The 27,999-nt window shown below is 26.1% G+C and overlaps 2 protein-coding genes across 3 annotated transcripts; one reads left to right on the top strand and one right to left on the bottom strand.

The window, feature by feature from the left end:
* The first annotated feature begins 68 nt into the window (after positions 1–68).
* On the top strand, positions 69–24,527 carry LOC132951730 (protein unc-79 homolog). The gene is given in 49 exon segments (XM_061023652.1): positions 69–358; positions 464–583; positions 4,095–4,256; positions 5,146–5,316; positions 5,410–5,490; positions 5,553–5,732; positions 6,343–6,368; positions 6,370–6,576; positions 6,645–6,853; positions 6,917–7,209; positions 7,817–7,961; positions 8,031–8,207; positions 8,288–8,411; positions 8,485–8,617; positions 8,706–8,842; positions 8,907–9,134; positions 9,385–9,531; positions 9,702–9,801; positions 10,757–10,926; positions 12,999–13,147; positions 13,706–13,863; positions 14,358–14,539; positions 14,608–14,809; positions 14,915–15,106; positions 15,388–15,477; positions 15,540–15,679; positions 15,739–15,860; positions 15,938–16,154; positions 16,219–16,357; positions 16,414–16,564; positions 16,629–16,722; positions 16,993–17,076; positions 17,141–17,286; positions 17,483–17,709; positions 17,785–17,999; positions 18,209–18,345; positions 19,486–19,593; positions 19,670–19,810; positions 19,870–20,024; positions 20,096–20,190; positions 21,277–21,528; positions 21,635–21,745; positions 21,841–21,957; positions 22,035–22,199; positions 22,273–22,451; positions 22,691–22,934; positions 23,050–23,190; positions 23,285–23,410; positions 23,522–24,527. Coding segments are annotated over 49 exon segments (7,509 nt in total). The 5' UTR covers positions 69–336; the 3' UTR covers positions 23,720–24,527.
* On the bottom strand, positions 13,173–26,156 carry LOC132951732 (uncharacterized). 2 transcript variants are annotated; one of them, XM_061023654.1, is made up of 4 exons: positions 25,583–26,156; positions 25,399–25,516; positions 25,160–25,326; positions 13,173–13,928 (listed from the first exon to the last, which is right to left on the bottom strand). In XM_061023654.1, exons 1-3 carry the CDS (start codon positions 25,720–25,722, stop codon positions 25,165–25,167), a joined length of 420 nt encoding a protein of 139 aa, XP_060879637.1. In that variant the 5' UTR covers positions 25,723–26,156; the 3' UTR covers positions 13,173–13,928; positions 25,160–25,164. The 2 variants fall into 2 exon arrangements, with proteins under 2 accessions (XP_060879637.1, XP_060879636.1); XM_061023653.1 differs by lacking the exon at positions 13,173–13,928 and adding an exon at positions 19,569–19,785 and having other exon boundaries at positions 25,583–26,150.
* Positions 26,157–27,999: the final 1,843 nt, after the last annotated feature.

Raw genomic sequence — 27,999 nt, 5'->3', positions numbered from 1 at the left:
TATTTTTTATTGGTTATGTGGTATTACTGCTTATGTACAGCATCAGATCAATAACTTAATAACTTTGAACGGCGCGGAGCTGCGGCCGTGTATGTGTAAAGTGAAAATTACAAAACATCAAATTTTTCTATTGTAGACTCTACTCTCTAAATTATGTTACAATTTCTGTAATTGCTTTGTAATATTTACAACTTTCATCATGAATCAAATATTATCATAAGTAAAAAATGAAAAAAAAAAAATTTAAATTATCTATAATAGTTATTTTATTAGAGGATTACAATCTATAGACTATTGGTATTTGTAAATAATATACCTAGTAAATAGGAAATCATCATGGTTACTAAATCAGTATCGTGTAAGTTAGCAATTTAGGTATTTGGATACGAACATAGTACATATACATATATCACTGATGAATTAACATAAAAAGTTAAAAACACTTTAATTATTTTTCTTTCAGTTATTGCTAAAATCAGACACCTTCAAGATTATCAACTACGACTGAGCTATAACATGCTGCCTTGCCCATCTGGGCTAGACATTGCTAATTGTTTAAAATATTTTTCTCAAGTACTTTTGAGTAAGATTAAAATTTTATAATTTTTTTTAATTTATACATTTTTGGAAGAAATTTCTAGTAGGTATCTAGATAAATTAGCGTCAATAAAAAGTGTGTATCCTATTACCCAAGCTGTAGGCACCCTTTAAACTCAAAGTGAAAAAATATACTCTCAGATTTAATAATATATCTAGGTTTCATCATTAAACTTTTATTAAAATAATTTTAAAAATGCGGGTAAGTGGATGTCGCTCTGCTGTGCGGTAGGTTATAAGTGGTCATGTATAATGGATTGTATTAAACTTGAATTCAATGATATAATATCATTGTATAAAAAAAACGATGATTGAGCGGAGACGGTTTGTCAGTCTGGATATTTTATGTTATTATTTATTATAGCCAGTAAGTTAAACTAATATTATAATATTATTATTTTTTATTCGTTTCTATGGTGATGTAAAAAGCGTTAGAAATTAAAATTCCGTTTTTTCGTAATTTATTGGAGGTTTTTTTCCCGGGTATTAAATAACTATTGAGAAAATCGAAAAATGACCTCTCTATATAGAACCATCTTGATCCAATTTGCTAAAAGATAAAATACTATAAGCTAAAATCGAAGTACTACATCTGGTAGAAATTTTGTATATAAAATAAAAAATAAAAATACCTAATAAACACCATTGTAAAACCACTGGCTTCCTCGCTCCGCTCAGAATCTAAAATATGGTACATATGACAGTAACATTTTTTGATTTTCGATCATAGTATAAATAATTAATAGCTTAAGGTTGTTCTAAATATTTTGAAAATATTATTGAATATGCCATATATAGGTACCGTTTATAATTTTTAAAGTTCTCACGAATAATGTTTTTGAATTTATTACATTGAAATAATTAACTGCGTTATTCTGTTGTTAATTGTTAGTACATATAATATTCCTAGGTATTATAGATATTTTGGTTCCAATATTAACTACTTATGAAAAAACCTTATTTTCAATCCTTAACTATAAAAACGTGGGTAAGTGGATGTCGCTCTGCTACTGTGAGTGGGTCACTGTAATGGATGGTGTTAAATTTAAATTCAATGATATAATATCATTGTATAAGAAAAACGATTCTGAACGAAAACGGTCAGTCAGCCTATGATATTACTAAGTATATTTGATGATATTATTGTGAATAAAGTAATTTGTATATTTACCTATTTACGTGGAACCTTGTTTTAAATTTTCAATCCTCAGCTATAAAAGTTTAATATTTTATACATTTTTTACTACAAAATAATTATTACATTTTAAATTTGATAAATTTTGTCAACATTTGAACTTTAAATGCTTATAAAAAAAATTGTGCCTATGTATTTTTAATATTTTTCTACTGCTATTGTAACAATATATCAGGAGCCTTACATTAAATGTTTACGCTTTTTTACCCAATAAATAACATTTTATTGATATTTATAGCAAAAAAAATAAAAAAATTGAAAACTGACAATTTCCGTAAACAGCTCAAAAAGAGCCAAAATATTTTCAAAATGTTATGGTGTATAGAAAATGAAAATATAAGCTTTCAGTAAAATTGTCATGTATCTACAGTTATTCGCTTTTGAATAACAATAAAATTACAAAACCGCGACATGAAAAATCAAGTGAATATCCAATATTGTAAAAATATGAATTTCAAACGCTCTTAACAATTTAATTTGATTCGCTTGTAGACATTTTTTTTTTTTTGATCAAGGTAGAAATACTTATGAGGAATCTTGTATTACATTTTAAAATTTTTGATTTTTGATTTTTGATTTTTAAGAAGATTTTTTATGAATTCACAACTCAAAATAATTTCCTAATTTTCGTGATTTTTCCGTATTTTGTCAAGATTTGAGCTTTAAATGCTTATAAATAAAAACTGTGACTCAGGATTTTTAATATTATTCAAATGTCATTGTAACAATATATTAGGAGCCTATGTAGTTTTTACCTACGCTTTTGAAAACCATTGGGAATTTTGAAATTTCCAATGCCCCAACAATATTCACTTTTCCATCGAACAGATACTGAAGTTGAAAATCGAAGCATTATTTCAACTACTTGTCGTGTACACAGACACAAAAAAAAAACAAAACAAAACAAAACCCATCATTGTAAAATCAATACATTCATTGTTTCACTCAGAACCTAAAAATGAATATATTGTAAATTTTTAACTACAATATAATTTTGAAAATTTTCGTTATTTTGATAAATCTTGTCAAAATATTAACTTTAAATGCTTATAAAAAATAAGCATAATAATATATAATATCTTTAATATTTTGAAAATAGGTATTTATCTTTAACACTTTAACAATTTGCTTAACAATTTTTTTGTGTTGATATTTATAGAAAACTAAAAAATTGAAATTTTAATATGTCTATTCATATCTCAAAAATAGTCAAAATATTTTATTTAAATTAAAACAAGTATAGAAAAAGTAAAATAAATATTAAATTAAACAAAAAAAATATATAAATTTCAAATATCTACTCGGTTAATCGTTTTTTAATTACAATTTACAACAAAATAAGAATATCCGTTCCAATAGAAATTGTTAAATTACGCGTAAGTATAAAAAAAAATTCGAAAAAATATGATCTTAAAACGCATATAAAAAATTAATTTGATTTTCCGGTGAACTTAATGTTCATACTAATATTATTATCACCTTTAACTTTTAAGGAACATTGTAATACATTTGACATTTTTAAGTTTTTGAGCTATGCCTAGCGAACATGTTTATCAACTAAAAGTAAAAAACTAATACAAATCAAAAATTTCTTATGTCTAAAAATAGGTAAAAAAAAATATTTAGAAAATTGTATGGTGTATAGAAAATTCTTATTTAAACATTCGGTGAAAATGTGATGTATCTATCTACGACTATTTTTTTAAGTTACGCCGAAAAAACAAAATCAATGTTGTCGAAAACTGGTTTTGCGTAAAAATGTTTTTTATTTATTTTTGTTTTTCCCGACGCTTTGAAAACTTCTGGGGATTTTTAATTTTGACTTCTCTAAAGTAATATTACCAACTAGATTCACTTTCCAACCAGAAATGATTCTGAAGTCAAAAATCAAAACATTATTTCGACTAGGTACTTAATATGTTTACCCATGTCATCTACACGACTACACGGACACAAGAAAATAACACACATCGTTGTAAAAACACGTACAATACATTACAATAAATTCGCTCCGCTCAGAATCAAATCGAAATCGAGATCATAAAAAATAAAAATAATTAAAAAATGTTCGATGAAATTTTTTGAAAACTAAAACATAATAAATAAAATAATCACTAACATTTAGTTAAGTAGTTTGGTACCTACTATAAGACTAATCAATGATCATAATATTATTTTTCTTTAATACATTCAATTTATTCAATGGAAACTGCTGTCTGCTATTATTTTATACAGTTCAATAGTACCACATTTTACCATATTTACTTTTAATTAAAAATATGTATTATGATTTATGTTTCAGCAATGTTAAAAGAAGTTTCAAAATCACCACATGAAATGATTTTACATCCGGAAATGGATGCTACTCGCTTAGCTCTTTATCCAACGTTGGATTACACCGGCTTGTATTCTGCCCTTGAATCATTACTTCATTCTGCATCTTCTATTAATACTGGTTTACAAGGTACCTATATAATAGATAATTTCAGAGTTACAACTTTTTTTTTGGGGGGGGATGGGTTATAGGGGGGTAGGGTGTACTTTGGCGCCTCTATTATATTTGCGTTTTATTGGCCTATCAATTTCCAAACTGTATGGAGGTAATTTATGTATCATTTATGTTTATTATTTAAAGTTACCTATATAATATTATATATTTTCATTCACTGTTATTCTTGAGCATGAGTGTATGATAAAAGATATTTCCAACTTTCCAATTTTTTTACATAGTTAAAATTTTAAATATACAAACCTTCAACTCCATCCATGCTCAATACTTGACAAAATTTTTGTATTTACTGTGAAGAAAAAAATTGGTCTGCTTAAACCACTATTAACAGTTATAAATAGCCCCTCTGGATGGTTTGTTACTGTAATATACCTAAAATAACTCGTTATAAATTGACCATTCAAATTCTTCAGATCTATAAGATATTAAGATGTTTAAACTTTAAAATATATCTAATAATAAGACTATTTAGATTTTGAATAGATTCTGTAGATTAAAATAGATGTATAATACATATTTATAAGATGTCTAAGAGCGGTTTAAAAGAGATACTCAGCGATGATTAAGGTACCTATATTTAAATGAATAAAACCAATAGTAAATACCAAAATTAAATATTTGTTGAATACAATATTACATATATAAATTATTTATTTTGTATCACTGATATTTAATTTACTTTATAATTTATTATTTTACATAATTGCTCATGACATAAACACAGACACATAGACACATAAAGTTTTCTTCCTACCATCAAGATTCCTATTTATAATAATTAAATTGTTACTTAGTTTTTAAATAAATTTGGATATATTTCTATGCACATAATAAATTTGTTTAGCATTTGGAGAAGCATTCAATCAATGTGTGGCTTGTTTGGTTCCTTTTCTTGGTGGCGATACCTTGGAAAGCTTACCATATATGATTGCAACTGCTTTTCAAGTACTCCCTTCATCAGTACACCATGACTTGATCAACACGTTATGTTATTTTGTGATACCATTTACTATACGTAAATATATTAACATTTATCATTATTCATTAGTCATTACGTATTTTTATTTTTACTTGACTATGACAATAGAGCATTGATTTTGTTTTTTAGCTAGAAATAAATGCATAAACAATGCAGCATTATCTGTAGCTGGGATTTTATTGTTGGTTTTTCAAAATACATTTGATACAGGTAAATTAAAATACTAACTAAAATACCTAACTACGTTTTTATATGTTTTGGTTTGTTATTAGCATTACATTTACAACTAGTTGAACGTCTTATGACATTTAAAAAGAATATAAAAAAAGATTTACTTGTGGTAATTGCATATGGAACTTCAGTAGCAAGGTATCACGCTGCAAGGTTATTATTCAATTATTGGCCTTTGTACAATGCCAATAAATTTGACAGAAATAAACCTAAATCAATTGGTAATTATTTATTTTATTATTTTATGTTTAAAAATAATTAATCAATTGTACAAATTAGATTTACCCACATACCATTTTTACCCACTTAAACAGATACATAGTTAAATTGTATATTTTGTAAAATATTTAAGTAGGTACTCTAAAAATAATTTTTAGGTTTATTCTTTTGCAAACTTACAATTTTTAATTCAATAAATTCATTAAATATATAAATAATCTGAATGTTCCTAACTTGTAATTGCTTATATTTACCAATGTTCGAAATGTTTATTTATTTTATATTTCATATTGAAAATAATTGATTTAATGAAACTTAATACATATTAGGTATTCTACCTATTCTTATTTTAATCATTTCAACATCAAGTACCTTCATTGTACATACAATTTATAATTGATTTACAAAATATGTGGTAAAATGTTATAAAAACATATTAGAAAACTTTAACTACCTACTTAAGTATTTGTGTAAATGTTATATAAAATTATTGTATAATGAATAACAACGACCAGTTAAAGCAATAATTTTAAAGAATATACTATTACTTAATGATTTAAAAATAACTAGGATCTTAATACAACTAATGTACTATTTTTTCATTATGTGAAGGAAATTGGTTAGCATTGCTATGCCAAAAAAAAAAATTGTCCAAAAGTGGGTTATGGTCCTGCTGAACGTGTATGTTTGAATCATGAGTTATCTATGAAACATGCTGAAAACTGTCCACCACCGTTTTACTTATGCACTGATTGCGCAGAAGATTTACATAATAAAAAACCATCATACCAATTCCATATTGTCTTACAACCATTGCTTTTAGCTACGTGGAAATGTGAATATAAAGTAAATAAAATCAAATTTATAATTATCTTAAATTTTAAATACTACAGATATATTTAAATTACTCAAAGGAATGTAAATCTCAAAATACTATGATTAGTGTGACATGTTTTTCACCTGAGTGTGCATCCATGAATAAAAATCGACCCATTAGATTATGTTCAGATTGTAATAAACACATTCATTCAGAAAATGTTGATCATATTGTTCACTGGACTTTAAAATCAGCTGGAGAATTAGATAATGAGATGCAAACTTATTTGGTTGAGTCAATTGTTAGGTAAATATTCAAAAGATTATTTACAATTTATTTTAAAAAATTACATTAAGTAATATATTTTAGTTTATTAAAAGAAGTACGAGCTCCTATCTCAGAGGCCACTAAAGAAAGTCAAACTAAAGCAGCTGTATTTGGAGCTAAGGTAAAAGGTACAATGTCATCTAGCAAGACAGATAAAGAAGATGAACAACCAGAAGTCACAATAAATGATAGACAGCTTATGGGAAGAACTGGGGTTTGGCTATTGGTTGCTTTATATCGAATAGAAGATCAAGAACCTCCTCGTTCTAGTATAATGGGAAGATTATTATCTATACTATTTCATTGGTTTCATGTCACTGCTTATTCTTATGATGGTAATTTTGAACTTCAGATATATTTAAATTATTTCCCTTAAAATTGTTTTTGATTCTTAGTGAGGTAAGCTATTGGTTTTACAATGAAGAAAAACACTAATTAAACAATTTATAGTTAAAAAAATCCAAAATTCGCCTTTGTAAATTTAGATTTATGATCTCAGATTTATTAAAATGATAGTCATGAAAAAATTAAAAATATTAGTTTTTAATAAATTTGACTTGAAACTTTAAATATTAGAAATGGCATACAATTTAGTAATCAGTTTATATAAGATCAAATGATAGATAAACAAATCAAATGTACCTATAGGCTTAGATAGAATTAGAAGCCTATAGGTAAATATTTCTGTGATTTATATTAATTACTGTATTATACCATCTAAAATACAATAACAATGTAAGTTGCTAGACATTTTTACTAAAATATAGTTATAAATAAAAACACTAATTGAATATTTATTGATGTGATGATTATATATGCTAATTATAATTAAAAATCAACAAATCACTCATTAGTCATTAGTATATAATTAATTTGTAATACAAACAGAAACTGTAAACTTTATTTTATTAACTGTATATCTGTTTGGCATATTTACCGTAGACCAACAAGAATGTACTTTAGAGTATATGAAGACAGAATATATAGGTGAGCGATGGCTAAAAGGTGTTAGACAGCATTATTTTGAAGCATTTGTCAACTGTTTATTACCGTGTCCACCAGAATATGCACAAGTTGGTGGTAATTGGTATGTTACCTACTTACCTATACATTATTAAAATGTTTTATTTGTAATAATATGTATTTTAACATTTAGGGATATGTTAGCAAGTCAAACTGCACTAATTAAAAATGGCTTAAACCAATTACTATGTTTAGTACCTTATGACATTGTCACTTCAGAAATATGGGAGTTAATCATGCCTCATTGGTTAGAAGCTATTGTGCGTGATGTACCGCCCGATGAATTACCAGAATTACGGATGCTTTTATGGTAATATAAAATTTATTATAACAATACCTACTCAAAAAAATAAAATCATTAAATAATATTTTAATGAAATGTATGTTTAGCAAAATATTAGACTCGGATATGAATCCTTTAGGGTTTGATGCTACAAAGCTGTACAACTTCATAGGAATACGTTTTAAAGGTACATCTGCCAAAGTTCAAGAACAAGCTTTAACTTGGATTCAGGTATAATAGATTAACTTAATAAAATACTAACTACCATATTTGATTTAAATTATAATTATATAATATTTTACAGGTATTAACTAGCTTAGAGATTATTATACCAATTCATCTATTATTTAACTTCTTTAAAGATGGATTAGAGAGCCTTAAAAAAATCTATAACATGGAAAACATAAAAGAATCTGATTTTGTGAAAAGTAATTTAAGTTAGTACTTATTAATATAAATATATTGAATAAAATAGCTTAAAATTACTTGAGTTGATATTTTTTTAACAATAGTTATACATTTCAGATCCTGTTATAATTAAACGTACAGAAAGTGTTACAGACGATGAAGATAAACAAAATTATTATACTCGGCCAGATTTGTTGGAAGATGATTTGAAACTTAGCTGTTGTGTGTTAATGTTGGACATAACATCAAAACAGGTAAATTAACTTATTATTTATATAAAAATATACATAAAATATAAATAATTTAAAATTAATTCAGATGGAATTGCATGGCATTGAAAGACATACAGGCTTTGCAAGTGCAATGAATCATGAAGTATGTAAATTAATTACCAACGCCTTAATTACGGGATGGTTTACTGAGTCACATCGAGATTGCGAAAACAAAATGGAATGCATATCTTGTGAATTAATTGTATTATGGCATCAATTGGCAAGTTCATTGGTGGAATATATTTCCTTACCAAATTTAGCACATCCTCCTGACGTAAGTAAAATATCATAAAATATATTACAGGAGCATTTCCAAGAACCAGTTTCTGCATAAGGACATTGTCTATTGCTATAATTGCTATTAGTATAGTAAAGTATTTTTTAATCAATGACTGATATTGTCATAGGAATATAAATCAATCTCAAATGATCCTAGGTCTTGGATATCCTTAAATTTATCTTCAATATGCCTTTGGCATAATTTAGAAGTAAATATTGATCTTTTTTCACATTTGTATTTAAAGGATCCGATTATAGAAGAATGTTTTTCTGATGATACTAAAAAAACGCCAACAGAAGTTGATAAAAAGGAATCAAAATGTGAGGGAACTAATTTATCATTTATGCTAACTCCAGACACTATTGGTGGACTTTTAGTTAACATGCCTCAAGTAAAATGTTTATGAATACAATTTTAATAAATAATTAAAAGCTTCAGTTTTTGTACAAAATAAAATATTATTGACTATTGTTGATAGTTAGCATTGTTTATTAGATATCTTAAGTTGTTCATCATATAAAAAATTGTATAGAAAATAATTATTCATTAATAATGTTTCAGCTAATGACTGCTACAGTGGAAACTGTTGTAGAGCAATTAGATTTAACTCCAGTAATGCCAGCTATTGCCAGAGCTATTACATTAACAGAATCAGATGTTGGTAATTATTTTTCAACCGTTTTTACTGTTAATTAATGAACTTAAATTTTAAAATGCATATTAACTGATTTAATTATTTAGTTCAGGGGTCGGCACCCATAGCTAGCGAAGCAATTTTTTATGACCTGCAAAAATATGTTAAATTTCCGTGATATTTCAATAATATTTTACAAATATATTTCAGTATAATTTAGATCTATTGACTTAATAAATTATAGTTATCAGTATAAAATATCACTACCTATATATATTTATGGGATTTTTCCTAAAATCCAATCAAATATAGTGATATTGAGTATGTGTAACTGCGTTCGTTTGTAATAGTTTTGTAATTTTACTGTAATGAGCACATTTGTAGATTGGCTATGACTATTATAGTGACTTCCAATATAAATATAATATAAATACAAAGGAAAGAAAAATGTGTGATAAACATCGTCTTTTCATTGATTCTTGGGTTGATTTATATTTTTTCGTTGAGCACAAAGGTAAACTATTATGTTTAATTTGTGAAAAAACAGTTTTAGTTTTGAAAGAATATAACATAAAATTACATTACGTTAGTGAACATAAATAGACTTTGGAAAATATCATTGGTGATTTTAAAAAAAGTCATTAATCATTTTAATTCTTTGTTAAATAATCAACAAACTATTTTTAAAAACAAATTAGTCAAAATAAATCTGTAAAGAAAACTTTTGTATTTTAAAACTTGTATTTTTTTTTAAAGTGATAAATATAGATATACTTACTACTTATATATATATAAATATCATTTATTTTAGTTACAATAAATAATGTGTAAAATTTGTTTTTTTTTTAAATTAATGTGGCATTGTGGCCCTTAATGAAAAGTTGAAAAAAAATATGGCCATATGATTAAAAAGGTTGCCTACCCCTGATTTAAATATGAGTAGGTAATGAGATTATTAACTACCATTAATACTGTTTTTAAGGAGTTGCAACAGCAAGAGTTGCGCAAGCCAAATTAATGAACGAATACGATGAACCAATAGATGAGTCTGTCCATAATATACAAGATTTTTGGCAAACAGGTCAAGGAAGGTTTCGAATTAAAATTGATGAACTTCCTGACCAGTTACAATTAGTTTATCATATTCTTAAAGTACATACTTCAATAATTCTATATCTAATGAATCTCAGTATGCATAGTCATTGAAAACCTAATTTTAAAATGGACTAGGTTAAGAATTTCATCTTTAGGACTTTAGCCAAGTTTACAGTGGTAAATCCAGGGGTGGAAGCAGAAATTTGCTTTTCCCAGCACCTTAGTTGCCCTATTTTTTCCATTGTAGTACAGTGAAAGTCTGTAATACTGATGTTGTAAACGGTTTTGTAATTTGGGCCCCACCCCCCCCCCCCCAAAAAAAAAAAAAGCACTGGATCAGCCAATTCAATAATACATTTTGTCTATGCTGACTTAAGAAACACTCAATTTCTCAGCCATTCTTATGCTGGGTTGGGTATGGTATCTTTTACAAGCCTATAAAACTTATTTCAATTTTAAAGTAATATTTCAAAGTTTTGTCTGGTTTATACGCTGTAAAACTTGTATTTTTTAAATAGTATTGCAACATATTTTTGATATCATTCATATTATTCTGCAGTACCTATACCTATTTTCAAAGGAGTTATGACTTAACAACAATAATTTTAAAATAAAAATTGCACGAATGAAAAGTTATTTAATGTTTATTCATTATTGCAGAGATTGAGTATTCCTTAAAATCCGCAAACACTGACAGTGTATAATATATTAATTGTAATCAAACAAAAATAAAATGTTATCCGTATAAAGTACTGTTGAATTATAACAGATCTTTCTTTATGAAAAATCATAAATGTGCTTACTCTCAAATTACTATGCCTATACCTAGTTTTACTAAATATAAATTTCAGAGGATTTTGAAACTTCAATAATTGTTTTGAAAAATTTAAATAAAAAAAGGTGGACAAGTGGGTACTCCTCTGCTGTACAGTAGTTGTCAAGTATGTCGTTGTAATGGGTGTGTTATATTTGATTCAATGATAAATAATTGAATACGAAAAACAATTCTGATGTTGTGTCAACCTAGCATACTCTTATAAATAATCATATTTAATAGTTAAAAATTTTTTTATAAAAATCAAAAATATTTAATTGCTATAAATAGAATTCACTTTTCAGCGAATTTTTTTTTCATAGTGGTAAAAAAATGTGTGGGAAATCTCTTATTAAATTTTTTAATGTTGACTACAAAAAGAAAAACTATTTAATTTCATAAGTCAGAAAGAGTTTGAAAAATGGTAATTTTGACATATGGTGAACATTTTGAGTATAATTCATAAATCGATAGATATTCGTTAATTTACCAGGGAAAATCCAATATTGTGAACATTTTAAATTCAAACACTCATAAAAAAATAATGTAACTGTCCGGACTCTGGTGAACATTTTTTTTTGTTTAAGGTTGAACTATTTGGGTAGAATATTCTAATAAGATTTCTGAAGTTAGCTATAAAAATAAAAACTTTTATGAATTTCTAACAGAAAAATAGAATCAAAATTTTCAAAATTTTATCAAAATTTTAACTTTTAATGCATATTATAAAAAATAATCATGCCATTGTATCTTTTATATTTTTGAACTTCCATTAATGAAATTTTTAAGGAACCTTGCATTAATAATATTCAAGATTTTTTAGAATGTGAAATAGTTTTTATCGAGAATAATTTTAAAAAAAATTAAGAAATTCAAAAAAAATTATAAATGCTATATTTAGCCCAAAATATTGCTTAAATACTATTATAAAAATGATACATATTAATATGAGTTACACTAAAAAAATAAAAACAATATTTAAAAAAAATGGGTTTGCTTACCACCTTTTTTTTTGTTTTTTCTGATGCTTTCTAAAACTACTGGTTAAGTTAGGTTAAAAGTATTAGCTATATTCTCTTTTCTATCAGAAAGGATGTTTATGTCAAAAATCAGAGCATTTTCTACCCCAAAAGTTCATCACAGAAAAAAAACCACACATAATTGTAAAATCAATAGCTTCTTTCGCTACTCTCAGAATCTAAAAGCAAAGTTAGCAGAAGAGTAAATAACCATCATTACTTATATGGCTATATGTTTATTATAATTTTACATTTTTACTTTTATAAATTATTTTATTTCAATATATTTTATTTAGGAGTTCCCTAAAACAAATGACACAAGTTTCAAGTATTATTTATTACAGTCCTTGCATCTTGTGGTTCTACATTGTGATACATTAACCAAGGCCGTTAAAGAGCATAGAGGATTTGTTATATGGTGTCAAGAAAATTTGATAATTAAAAAGTAAGTACCAATCTTGGTATAGGTAGTATTTAAAGTTTAATTTAACTGAAATACTGTTTACTACATGTTATTATTAATATTCCGTGAATTAATTAATAAATAAATAAATAAATAAATATAGTAAGCACATATTACTTATATGAGCCATAACTTTTACCATACAAAGAACCATATTTATTAACTTTATTTTAAATAATATACAAAATATTAAATAAGTAACCATTAATGGTATACACATAGTGGAAATTAGGTAATTTTTACATTTTATTAGTTTCTATGGTGAGAATTATAAACAAGGCCCTACACAAAATTGGTTAGAAAATAAAATATCTGTACCTACCTGGCTCAAAAACATATTTATTTTAAAAAGCAACTTTGGATACATTTTTAAAGCTGTCCATTTTTATAGCTTTAGAATATAACAGATATAAAAAGGTATAATTTATAATACCTTTTCAATAAATACAGAATGGAGATAACTAAAATTAGTGTTATGTAAATAAATAATTGAGATTTGAATCATTTGATTAATTTTTATATTAATTATTTTGTTTTTAGCATTTGGGACTGTATAGAAGGGATTAAATCTCATCTTTGTGAAGTAGCTATACCTGTTATGCTTCATTGTGTATCATTGCCATGCGGCAGTGATATTTTTTGGAAACTAATCAAAGATGAATTTCATAGTTCTGATTGGCGTACTCGTTTCAATGCAGGTATAAACAATACAGAGTATATTAATTGTATTGCATAGTAAATAGTTCAGCAGTTGTGCATCCATCTAAAAATAAAATATTAAAGTGTTATGACAAATTATATTAAGTAATAAAAATAATTATAAATGTGTATGTTTTTATGTTCCTACTTATGTGATTTGTAATATAGAATAAGTATTAAAATATTTATTATAACATGGGATATTTTATAAAAAAAAAAGGTATTTGAAAGAAAATTGGAAGTAAAGTTATAATTAAAATACAAAATTATCTAAATTATACACACACAATAAAAATATTTTTCCAAAAAAATTCTGTATTCATCATTGATGTATCAACATTTTATTGATTTTATATTTTCAATTTAATATATTATTGTTTATTACAATTATCTATAAATATATTATGTATCATTTATATATGCATATAACTAAATCTAATAATTTAATATTTAACTGTGGTACTTAATTTATAATGTTTTTAATATTTTTAAGTTGAAAAAGTGGTGCTAATATCTAGATTTGTGGATAATACACCTTTACGAAATAACCCTACTCTTCAATCATGTATAACAAATGCGTTTTGCTACCTTCTATCAAGTATGGATGACCGTAGTACTTATGTTGCCACAAGAGCAACTCTTTTATTACCTACCATTCACGATTCTGCATTAAAAGTAATATTAGTCAAATTAAGTATATTATTTTATTTAATAAAATGGTTGTTAATTATTTACATATATAGAGTTTAATTCATTGTATGGAAATGCATTTTGATACTGTCATGGTAGATAGACCCATGATATTACAATCTCTTTATCAGTTACACAATACTCTGAATGACAGGAAAATACTTTCATGGGAGTTTTTCTTAGGTCGGTTTGATGCCCTATTTATAGAAGCTCAGATACAGTTAAAAAAAAGTGGTGATATTACTCATGTACGAGGTGAGATTATACATACATTTGTTTTTTAAAATTAATCATTATCTAATACATAAAACAAAAATATAATATAATAAATAAAAATGTGTTTTTTTATTGTTATACCAGATTTAAGAAATTCTGATATCACAAGCGATTCATTTATTAAAAAAGTTCAAAGAGCTCATGAATCTATGGCATCTTCTTCAGAATCAAATTCTGTACGAACATTGAGTGCAAGTTTTGGTCAAAAATGGCCATATAAGAGAACTATGTCTGCACCGGCCTCTACTTTAACAAGGAATGTCTCAAAACACAATGGTTAGGAATGCTTTACATATTATTTTTATTTAAATAAAAGTTAGTTGCTTATTTTAAAAGGGCTAAAGATTTGAAACTAATGGGTTATGATGATAATAATATAAAATCATAAAAATACATTAAAATATGTAAACATTTTTTCATTGTCATTCATCACATGGTGTGAACCTTTTGCACAATACTTACCCCCAAAATATTCAAATATGTATATTTAGTAATGATATTTAATCATCATTATAAGTTAAAATAATGTTATAGTAATATGTGAAAACAATTTCTAGGTGATAAAGTATATAATAGACAGTTTTCTGCTCCAATTTTGAAAAGAAAAACTTCACAGCTTATTACCCCAATTCTGTCAATCCTTCCAGGTAAATTTTATATTTTTTAGTAACAACCAATATTATAATTTATAACAATTTTTCTTTTATAGATCATTCTTATGGAATGGATTCTCATGAAGATAATGCTAGTGAGCTCTTGCAAAAAATTGTTGATTTAGAAGAATCTGACAAAGAAACAAGCAGTCTGATTGTTTTTTTACTCATGCAATACATGTCAAGACCAGAGCATGTAATTTCAGTATTATATTCAATGAAATGTTTATGATAATAACAATTTTTTCATGATAGGCATATCCAGAAGAATCAAAACATGGAATAAGAGTTCAAGGTATTGTGTTGCAGCATTTATATTTATTATTGGGCTATAATTACAACGAAAAAGGATTTCTTATACCACCAGATAAATTAAGGTACTTATATAATACATCCATGCAATATTTGTAATAATATTATTTTTCTATTAAATATTAAAAAAAATGTATTTTAGGGTTTTACCAGTTTTTAATTCATTTTTGTCTAATTTACCACAAATGTTGGACCAAAATTTCACTATGGGCCATGTTATTGCACCTACTGCACTGTTATTACTTCAATATTGCCCTTCACCCGAAACACATTCTATTAATGCTACTTATTCTTTGTGGTTTTTAGAACCAATGGCTAGAAAGTCATGGCTCATGTCTGTTATGGTTTATCTGTATAAGGTAAATTATTTATAAAACAATTAGTTTACAGGATCTATATTAATTTATCCATATTTTATTTTAGTACAATTTTGATAAGGAACCAGTCAGCCTTCTCGTAGTGTCATTAATGGAAATTGTTTTGAATACACTTAACGCACAACACCATGTCTGTAATAGAATACCTCCAACAGTTGTTATGCCTGATACATCAAAAACCAAAGGTTTGTTATTTAAATTAAATTGAATAACATACTAAAAATATTTTTACGAATATCAGTTGAAAAAAATGGTGAATCTTTGTATTCGGAATCACAAAAATTATATGAATCCCAGCCATCTACCTCAAGAAAATATCCAACAAGTATGGAAACTCACTGGGAAGAGGACATTTCATTTCGTAAAAGAACTCCTCATAAACAAGGATCTACGTATGTATTTTTTACATTTTAATCCAAAATATGTAACTACAATTCATTGAAATAAATAAATTAGTGGCTCAACTGAACCAGATGAAACAGAATCAGATTTGGCCATTGCTCCAGAAAAATATAAATCAGATAGTACTACTGGTCATTACAGTTCACATGTATGTATTTACAAGGTTGGGCATTGACAAGTTAAAGTTACTTTTAACTAAAAAACTCTAAAAAAATTAATTGACTTGCCCAGCCTTGTGTATTTAGTTATATATTATTTTTTATTCTTATAATTCCAAAAATGTACACACTTAACGCAGTATTACGTCTATTACCTATTCAATATATTATTTTATATTTTCAAATATGAATAATATGATTAAATACAATTAAATTAGTATATTGTAATAAATATTTATTATTTCTATATACATATATAGGGATCATTTGATGAGTCAGCAGATGAGGCTTTTAATAAAAAAGGACCACTTCGTTCATTTTGGTCTAATGAAAATAATGTTGATGTAAGAAAATAAATTCATAGTAATTATTGACTTTAAGAAAAATTAAGTAAAATGATTCAAATAGAAAGCGGATAAATGGGGTGTAAAAGAAGGAATGAAAATGTTGGCAACTTCAGCAATAATTAGTGTGGCCAATCAACAAAATTTTTTATCACAACCTATTTTAGCTACAACTTCTACTTCATCACCTGAAATAAACACAACATCTAAGTAATTATGAGTTTATGAGTATAATATAGAATTTAAACAATACTAGTACTCAAATGACAAATTATTAGTTGTTAATCATTAGGATGATATGGCTTAATGGCTCATTATTATTGAGTATAATATTTTCTTTTGTAATTTTGGTATTATTTTAGCTGAAAAATCATAATATTATAACTGTAAATAATTATTGTTGCAGAAAATCTGAAGAAATAATTGATGTTCAGAAAAAACAAACAACATTTTACAACCCTAAAGACATCAGTCAAACATCCACGTCATCTTCTTCCGTTACATCTCATCCACCATTAGTTTCAAACATAAGAGAAAAAATATTATTACAAAAACCAACTCCAAAATTATATAACTGCCCTGAGTCTCCTCTATCAAAAATGAAAGTTCATAAAAACTCATCTTTTTCTAAGGGTAATAACATAATCTTATGATTATAATAATATAGTTACTGTAATACACATTAATAATAAAAATCTAAATACTTAGAATCGACCAGCGAAATTCAAACTGATTTGGGATTTAAATTAGAAGTTAAAATAGAAAAAAAACCATTGGAAATTCCAGTGCAAGAACGTCTTTTACCAATTGGAACAACTATAAATCTGGTGCAAAAAATGAACAAGACTTTTGGTTTAGGAGACATAGACTCAGCATCACAATCATCATCTCTTAATAGAGAAGATAGTTCTGAAAAAGAACAAGTAAATCTTTGTATTTATATTATTTATTGTAAAATTAAAACAGCATAAAATAGATTTAATTTGGATTTTGGTATCATTTTCTACTGAGTCTAAATAGGTTTTTTTACATACATATATTGCTATTTTAATTTGGTCCAGTAATAATTTTTTTGAATACACATATTAAAGATTTAGTATATAATATAAATGGTACTTTTTGTATTTTATAGAAAAGTCCCCATAGCCCGCGGAAATTAACAAAACAAAGTGCTCTGGATAGTCCAGAAGACAACAAATTGTCAAATCTTTCTTCTGCACGGCGCTCTATGAATCATGGAAATGATTCACAAAAGAATTCTAATTACAAGTAACATATTATAGCATACGAGTTTACTAAATTAGATTTAATTAATATTTGTTATTAAGTTTAGATTGTTTTCCAAAAATTAAATAAGTTTCACTCTTAAATTATATTAGTATGTGCAGTCTTTATTATGCATCAATGATGACAACATTGTTGTCTAAATCCATGTTTTCTAATGTATAGTAATTTTTTAATTGTTTATCATTTTACTTATTGACTAGGTACCTTAAAATACTCAGGTTTTAATTTACTTAAATTAATCATGATTAAAGTTGGAAAAGTAACTGATTTAATGATCAATATATTTTCAATTGAAAATAGTATAATAATTCTCAAATTGACAAATTTATACAATTTCACTAAAGCTATGTTAATTTATTTTTAAAAATTCAAGTTTGGTTAATAACTTTTATGGTTTACTTCATGCTAATACAATGTATTTTATACCTAATTTATAAGTATTTATGATGTTCACTCTTGTCTTGCAAATATCTTGAAGTACCTCTGACTTGACTATTTTAATAAACACTTATTAGACACTCTTTTAGTTTTTTTCAGTCCTCTTAGTTATTTGCAAATATAATCTATAAAGTAATTTGCTAATGATAAAATATATTTTACTGTTGACTATTTAATATACATATATAAATCTGAAGACTGCACTTCAAATATTGTTACAATTGTTATTAACTAGAATAAGTTTACTGTATATAACAAAATGTCTTTTAGGGGTGGCTGGGGCTAACTATTTGGTCTGGGAAATCTGTATTTTGACCGGCCCTTGCCATTTTGTCATCACAAAATATAAAAACTTAAATAAGTCACAGGAGCGAACATTTCATAATAAAAATAGAAATATTAGTAAAAAAAATTATATTTAATTTTTTTTAAAAACAAATTTAAGCTAAGTTCTTATAAAATTTACAAAAAATGACTTTAAACCATAAAAATAATAACAAATTATTTTTGAGCAGTGGCCCACCGGTTCCTGGTAAAGAGTAGATAACATATAGTATTATAATCTAATTTTTTTACTTATTAATTATTTATATCTTTTACTCTTAAATAACAATTAAACTTATTCAATAATCTACAATGTCATAATTATTATGTAATAATTTTCTTTCTAACCAATCTACTTAGAAACACCCATGCTCAAAATTCAGATCCTCCAATTTACGAAGCTTTCTCTGCAAATAAAAATGTCAGCAATAGCACAAGTCGCATTGGAATAGATTGTATACAAGAAAGGTATACATCATATAATAATTAATATGTAGAAAGTCCAAAAATACATATATAATTAAGTAATAATAATTATCTATAGGTGTAGTGATTGTGGAACACGTAAAGAAGAATATAGTGATGATGAAATTGGACTTTGTATTGTGTTGCTAGGAACTTTTGTACACCGATCTCCTTCAGTTGCTGCGTGTCTTTTACCTGAAATATTGACAGTATTAGCCAAGTACTCACTTAAATCATTATTGTATTTGGGATTTTCACATATGTAATTTTGTTTAATAGATGTCACTCTAAACCTACATTTTTATGGCAAAAAGAAAGTCAAAAATTTTTGCCATGCGGTTCAACTAGTATTGCAAAAAAATTCTTAAGATGTATACTTTATCAACTTGCACCAAATGGAGTGTTTGCCCAAATATTTCAAATGAAACATAATGGTAATATTTGTAATAATTGTATACCATAAATTATAGTGTTTTATATACAAAAAAATATTTTACGATTGTAGAAAGCAATGATAATAATTTCTTTAAGAGTATTATACAAGCTTTAATGGACTTTAATGAAATGAATCCTATCGAGCCATTACAAATGGTTTTAGAAGTAAGTAATATACCTATATATTCCTTATTTATATAATATTAACTGAACTACCAATCTGACTTATCTAAGTATAGTTTTCAAGTTTCAAAAAAAAAATCTTTTTTTATAAACTAAACTTTTTGAAATTTAATAAACTATAAAGTACGCCTTGAGATAACCAAGTGTTATTTAGAATTAAAAAGTGAAAAAAATAGCTTTAACTTTTAACGTTAATATATTACAAAATATTATTCTTATTAGAAGATATTTATGATTTAATTATACGAGGAGTAAAAAAATTACCTGACAAATTAAAAAACTTTTGATCTAATCAATAATTTAAACATTTTTTCATACATAATTTATAGATGCTTGCGTTACAAGTACAGTATAACATTTTTATTTTTATTTTCTAATACTGAAAGTATACAATTTTAATATGATTGATTTTTTTAGGAAAAATTAAATATAGCCAATTTGTAAATCTCCTAGTTTAAAAATAAAATTTGATGGTAAAAATGTTAGATGAGACAAATAGTTTATTTCTTTGCAATTTTTATAATATCAATATTTGTAAGGCCTATTATCGTAAATATATACATTTTAATAGGTAACTCAGAAACTACTTGTGTGATTTATATAGATGAACATTTTTTTTTTAAATCATCTGCTTGATATTTCAGTACTTCACAGTAAAACAGATTGGTTAAATAAAGTTTGAATTGCCACCGAATGTTCCTTAAATGGTATAAAAATCCGACCAATTAAAAATAAGGTCCTTAAGTATATTTGAAAATTCCAAAAATTGAAATTGAATAAACTCTTTACTAAAGGAAAAAATGGGAGTGAGCATGCATGGTGAATACCATTTTAATTAATTTGGGACATCTTTTATTTTGGAATAAGATATAATGCCATTAATCAATTTAATTAACACTAAAGTTTTTTTTTTCATCAAAATATTTCATACTTGTTTAAAATATTTAAATTTCCTAAAATAATTTCAAATTCATGTTTGGTTTGAAGATTGATCCATTCTGGGCGTAATACTTTAAATTTTTGTTACTTATTTCTCAACATTTAGTATATTAAAACTTTATTTTTCAGGTCTTAAATTCTAAAAAATCATTGTCAACAGATGATTGTTGTATAATATTATTTAATGTTACATATTATATTGATATATTAACCACAGACACAACCACCACCACATCAACATTGATATGGACAACCATTCTTAATCAATTTGATACATTGTTTAGAAAAATTCAATTAACAATAAGTAGTTTTGAAAATATTAATTTAATATTCAAGCTGATGATTACAGTATTAAAAATACCAGGAATTATTTCAACTAAGGTAAAATTTAATGTTAACAAATTAAATAAAAATATTTGATCACCTATTATTGTTGTATTTAGTAACTAGTAATGAATCCTTTTTAATATATATTGTTTTTTTCTAGAGTATTTTGGATCCATTTTCAAAAATATTAACTTATGCCCTCCAACAACACTATATTGATTATTATTTATTAGTTGATCTTTGTTCATCAAGTTACAAAACATTTGCAAGGGTAAGAACTGTCCAATGCTAGTATATTGTATAAATAATTTAACTCTAATGAACATTCATCTTAATAAATAATCTATTTAAAATTTTAATTCATAGGAAAGAGAAAAGACAATATTAACAAGAGCTGTAACAGTAGAGTTAATACAAGCATTAAAATTCAAAACACAGAATCTTAATAACAACCTTTTAGTTTATGTTGCATTTATACTACAAGTAAAATTAATAACTTATTAACTTATTTAATACATTATGAACAAAGTTAGCGGATATTATTATTACAATTGTTTCAGGATATTGGTGGAATATTACCAGAATGCTCAGCAATCGATAATATAGTGCCAACATTTCCATCAATCGTATCTAGTGTACCAACAGGTGCTTCAGAACTTTTGCGAAACAACCTACAAGATATTTTAGATTTTTTAACAGATTGCAATACTTTGACAAAATTAAAGGTTTATTCTTAAACATAATTTTTTTTTATTTAAATGATATACATTATAAATGTAAATGTATAAATACGTGTAGAGTCGATGCACAACACCTGAAGAAGGAATTAATGAGGATACATTTGGGAGTACCGTGAAAGCTGGTATGTCTCAGTACCTGTCATTAGAACTATTAAAAAGTAACACTCGAGATGCAAGATCACTACATAAGATATTCCCTTGGTTATATTATGGACCTAATGAAATACAAACCATCGGGTAAACATTTTTTTGTATGGTTGTATGTTTGTATATTGTGTTAAACCTTTCAATGGCTTAACAATTTTGTTTTTTGCAAAAAGTATCAAAATATAAGTAAAATATTATTTTGAATTAAAACTATTTTTTTTATGGAGGGACTACATAATTTACTTCTGGATATTATACTATTCTATCCAATACATATTTGTTTATATATTTATTTACATTGTATAATAAATATTAAAAGTTCATTTCAGATTATTTATATACAATTGTAAAGACTTCTCGGATTGTCTTAGTCACATACGTTTATTATCTTGGATTCTAATTGGATCACTTTCATATACAACAATGCAGAATAGACCATGTTTACCACTATCTCAAGATGTTTCATGTCAAATAGCTGATCATGTTAATGTAATAATGACCGGATTTGCAGAAGAATCAAAATCATCAGTTATTCATATGTCATCACTTTTCCACGCATTTGTACTTTGTCAAGTAACGATGAACAATTATACAAATAATAATATAATATATGAGACTCACATATCTAAAACCACTGATCGAAATCCATAAAGTCAAAACATTATAGTGACAATTATTTATTTATTAGTTGTGGACAATTTATATGGAACAAACAGCTCAACAAATGGTAACAGCTGGCGATCATCACTCATTTACAATGAACATATTACACGATTTTTGGAATAAAGTTACTCAAAGTATGCTTAACTTGTCTTCCAAATCTAAAACGGTAAGATAAATTATGATCAAGTGCTCAAAAAATATTATTCATTATAATGTAAACATTATCCAAGTTTAATATTATGTATGTATATTTATTTTAGATGGGAGAAATGGTAAACTTGCATTTTTTGAGTTTACTTGAAGCATTACTGGAGTGTCGTACAGTGACATTGTGTAAACTTATACCTATGTGGAAAGAGGTTTTATTTACTGATAAAAATATTAAGGTATAATATTTAATATTTCATGTAGTTATATCTTGATATATATATATTGATTATGTAAGGAGTTTAAAGTAAATTATTATTAGTAATGAATTATGAATCTTTTATTTACAGTTACCGGGCCATATGAAATTACGTTTAGATACATGTATTGAATTTGAACCTAGAGAGCCTCCGACAGTCAAGCCTAGATCTGATCTTTCCAAATCAGAAGTCAATTTAGATATTCTGAAATGGCTACAAACGTTGCAATTTAAAATGGCACAAATTGAACTTCAATCATCCCAAGTCAATGAATTTTATAATGTATAAAATAATGGAAGTTTATTACTTATATGTAGACTCATAGTACTGAACCATCAATAGAAAAGTGATTCAATAGCCTACTAATATTTTTCCTATTTATAAGAGATATCATAACTAGACTCAAAATCGTCTTTTCACCTTAAATTAAATATTAAACAAGGGTAATAAAGTACAATATTATGTTCTGCTTACTTTATTTTTTTGTGTTGTTCTCAGATATACTCAGGTATATAAAAGTTTACAAACCTCAAAATAAGTATTAAATAGTTAAACATTTTAATTTAGGTAGGTACTATAATTTATTGTAATAATTATATACATTTTAGTGACACTATTTCATAATTAATATAGTCTGTTGACACAGGTCTTATCATTTTCACAATAGAGACAACACATGTATATGCAATAAATATAAAATGTATTTTTCTCTTATGTTTTTAATTCATAAGTTTTAAGTATCATTGTCATGTTAACAACATTTTAAAATGTAGCTGTTTGTGTTTTATTTAGAAATTAAATTAAATGTAATGAATTGTTTAATATAATATAATTAAATATATTTTTTGTTTTAAACACTTAATTTTAGCAAACCATTATATTTGTCAATTCCTAATAACTACATTAAAAAAAAAAAACATTGAGATATTATTATTTATGCATTTGATGTAAAATATAATATGGGATTATATAATATAATTATACAGGAAATAGATAATAAAATATTTATTTGGGAAAACATTAAAAGTTATTGTGGTTTATAGTCATAATTATAATAATCAGTAGTGGTACTATAATTGGTTGATTATTGCCTACATATAACAGTTATTTGTACTATATCCCATGAATAATTCAAAGCAATATCCTTTTATGTATGAGAATGTTTTGAGAACATTTACGTGATATTTTTTTTTATGGTGGTTCTGAGTATTTTTCCCACAGTTGGTCTAAATATTATATAATTTTCTCTATCGTTAATACTTATCTATTTAATAACTGGGTCCACGACCCATGTTTAACTCGCTTGTTTATATAGCCTATTTATAATTATTTCTGACTGTATGTTAACTTCGAAAGAACATAATTTATACATAATACATATTATTATATTGCAATTATAGGAGTATTGAACTATTCAAATAAATAAATAATTTATATGGATAAATGTATGATTTACAGTCCATTTTAACTACTATAAGATATTTATATAATTAGAATCTGATTATAGTTCTACAGATTGTGATGTAAGTTAATTGTAAATTTATAACAAGGGCATCGTATTTTAAAAAAATATACAGCTGAGGTTAGGTACTATACCAGACATATTATGTAAAATAGAACTAAAATATTATATTCAAAAAAGAGTAATTTTAATCATACCTGATGTAGGTATTTACTATTTACAATTAAAAAATATCTTAAATTAATAATGAATACTAATATGCCTACCGTAACTAGGATTTAGAGCCTTCTTTATTCATATTTTGTACTTCCCTTTTAAGTTTTTCTTGTCTAGCCATTACTTTCTTTCTCTTCAAGGAATAAGCTGTTGGTTTCTTAACTCTACGAGGAAAAGTTTTTCTAATTACTTCTTTCATAGCTTGAAATACATCAACCTAGAAGAACGCCAAAAGTAATTTTTTTTAATTTTTTTAAATTTTTTTTTGATATCATTAATTTTAACTTACTGTTTGAGATAAATGAACATAACGTATCAATCTTGATTTTAAAAAAAAATTATCACAAGAATATCGTTGACCGTTTGGATCAGTAACAGTAACATCGCATAAGGTCACGTTCATATCACTATAAAGCATTAACAAGTATTTAAATAATCATTTTCTAACTAAAAATGTCAATGCTGTGCAATACCAGTCAACTTCTTTAACAAGTCCGTACACAGAAGTTTCGTTTTGTAAATCAATAGTGGTGTATTGATTTTCTACTGATTTTACCAAACAAACTAAACTTTCCACCGTCTTCATTTTCATCCTACGAGTTTTTTTCTCCATATTTTTATATTTAAATCAATATATTATTTCACGGGCACGGATGTCGGATATTAAAGTTTTTATTTATTAACAATTAGGTAATGTATAATAATTATCATTGAAATATAAGTTATTTTTAATTACAAATTAAATTAATTTAAACCGTTATAAGTTCCGAGTTCCGACTGATTTATCCTAGTTAATTTGTAGATAACAAGTTTTAAGTCTTAACATAATATTACAACAACTCACAAGTTCAAAATAAACTATTTAGCGACTACAAAATTAGCAAGACCAATCACGAAAATTACGTCATTCGTTTATGGATCGCGGTGGCGGATGTTAACCAGTTAACCGGCTTTAAACCTGTTGATTGTCGAATCATTCAATAGACAATGAATAATGATGAAAATGAGATAAATCACGATAAAATAGATAAGCATGATCCAAGGTCTTCGAAGATATTATCTGTATGGTGTAATCTCTTTTCTATGAATGTCCAGCTGTTAAATACTGATTATAGAGATTCATTTCGGTAGACCCATTTCAAGTATGGGAAATGCCGAAATGGTGATCAGGGAGTCAACAGGACGTACCCCCCGACGGGCAACCATAATTACATTATCTATGGTATTCGAAAAAAAAAGACCCGGAGAAAAATAATCTTTCAGAGGACGCTACCCTGTCTGGGTAACGAAACCGTACAACATTCGAGAGAATGCGCTGTTGGTGTTGTCAGTATTTAGTACCATAGTATAGACCTTTAAACTAAAGGTTTCATTTCGGTAGACACTTTTCAAGTATGGGAAATGCTGAAATGGGGATCAGGGGGTCAACAGGACGTACCCGATGGGCAACCATAATTACATTATCTATGGTATTCGAAAAAAAAAGCCCCGGAGAAAAATAATCTTTCAGAGGACGCTACCCTGTCTTGGTAACGAAACCGTACAACGTTCGAGAGAATGCGCTGTTGGTGTTGTCAGTAGTACCATAGTATTATAGACCTTTAAACTAAATCTTAGTTTATAGGTGATGGCCGATTGGTCTATGGTTAGACGTTATTACAACAAAAGGTATATCATGCATAAATATCTTACGTATAAAAATACACAATAAATTACATAATATAAATTAATCAAAATATGTAATATATGTAATGTGTTCTGTGCAAAATAAAGACATGGGTTGAAAAATATTTTTCCCCGAATAATTCCTCCGTATAATAGGTGCTGAGTACGAATAATATTATGTTGGTTAGTAAGTACTAAGTTATATAAGTAAAAAGACACAGATAATGGAGTAAGATAATTTTAGTATAACTATAGAGTTTTTGTTTGAATCTCTGGCAGTCAATAGTGATTGATAGACGATAGTCGTATTTCAATATTTAATAATGGAAAACCAGCTTAAATGCTTAAGGGTAGGCAAAGTAAAAATATGCAGGAATCAAAAATGTTATGTTAATTATTAATAATTTTTAATTAATAGGTAGGTAACTATTTTTATCCAACATCACGAAGTTGGTAATCGGGGAAAAAAAGTCCCACCCTAGGAAAAAAGTTTGTTGGGAAATTTACCAAAATACTTAATCTTATACTGCAGTTCTACAGTTACACCTTGTACCTATTTTTGTGTGTAATGTATACACCGGCGACCGGCCCTATATTTATTATTTTTACCTTCCTCGTAGAATGTATACATCGTGCCACTTAATTAGTAGGGACTAGGGGGGTATGGAACAAATAATAAGACTGAAGGGTGGAATAACCGATTTTCAAAAATTCTGTGGACATAAACGTCCAACTATATTTGAAAATTAATTAGAAAAATAAAAATGGAAATTTCCGCAGGTGAAGCGAAATTAGCTTTAGATGCTGTAAGAGATTCGAGAACTATTAAAAAACTAGGGCAAACTCGGACCGTAGAAAAACGTCTACAAAATGTATGTACAATGTAGGTATATACAAATACAAGCGGGCAATATCGGTGTGTTAGATTTTTTAACAGCCGTAAGTCATAACATAAGAATGAGGTGTATTACATTTTATTATTTTAGACTTGTATTAAATTAAATTGTATTATACTTTAATTGTGTGATTAATAAGTGAGTAATTAACAATTATAAATTTTTTATGATATTATAGGTAGGTATATGATTATTTATGTTACTTTAACGTATTTTTCAATATACAATTTTAACATATTTATGCTTCAATTTTGATATATTTTCATTATTTTTTACCGGGACTTTTTTTCCGAGATTCCACGAAGATCCACATATAGATTCAATTGTGT

The sequence above is a fragment of the Metopolophium dirhodum genome, chromosome 9, assembly GCF_019925205.1.
Source record: "Metopolophium dirhodum isolate CAU chromosome 9, ASM1992520v1, whole genome shotgun sequence".
Taxonomy (NCBI): Eukaryota; Metazoa; Arthropoda; class Insecta; order Hemiptera; family Aphididae; genus Metopolophium; species Metopolophium dirhodum.
Note: the sequence above shows the minus strand (reverse complement) of the source record. Positions and strands in the feature narration are given on the sequence as shown.

Bases quoted from the DNA above. Each gene is read 5' to 3' on its own strand.
- LOC132951732 (XM_061023654.1), bottom strand. From the start codon at position 25,722: ATGGAGAAAAAAACTCGTAGGATGAAAATGAAGACGGTGGAAAGTTTA. The intron at 25,517-25,582 runs GTATTGCACAGC...AATGCTTTATAG, and splicing joins CTTGTTAAAGAAGTTGACTG to TGATATGAACGTGACCTTAT. The intron at 25,327-25,398 runs GTAAGTTAAAAT...GCGTTCTTCTAG, and splicing joins ATGTTCATTTATCTCAAACA to GTTGATGTATTTCAAGCTAT.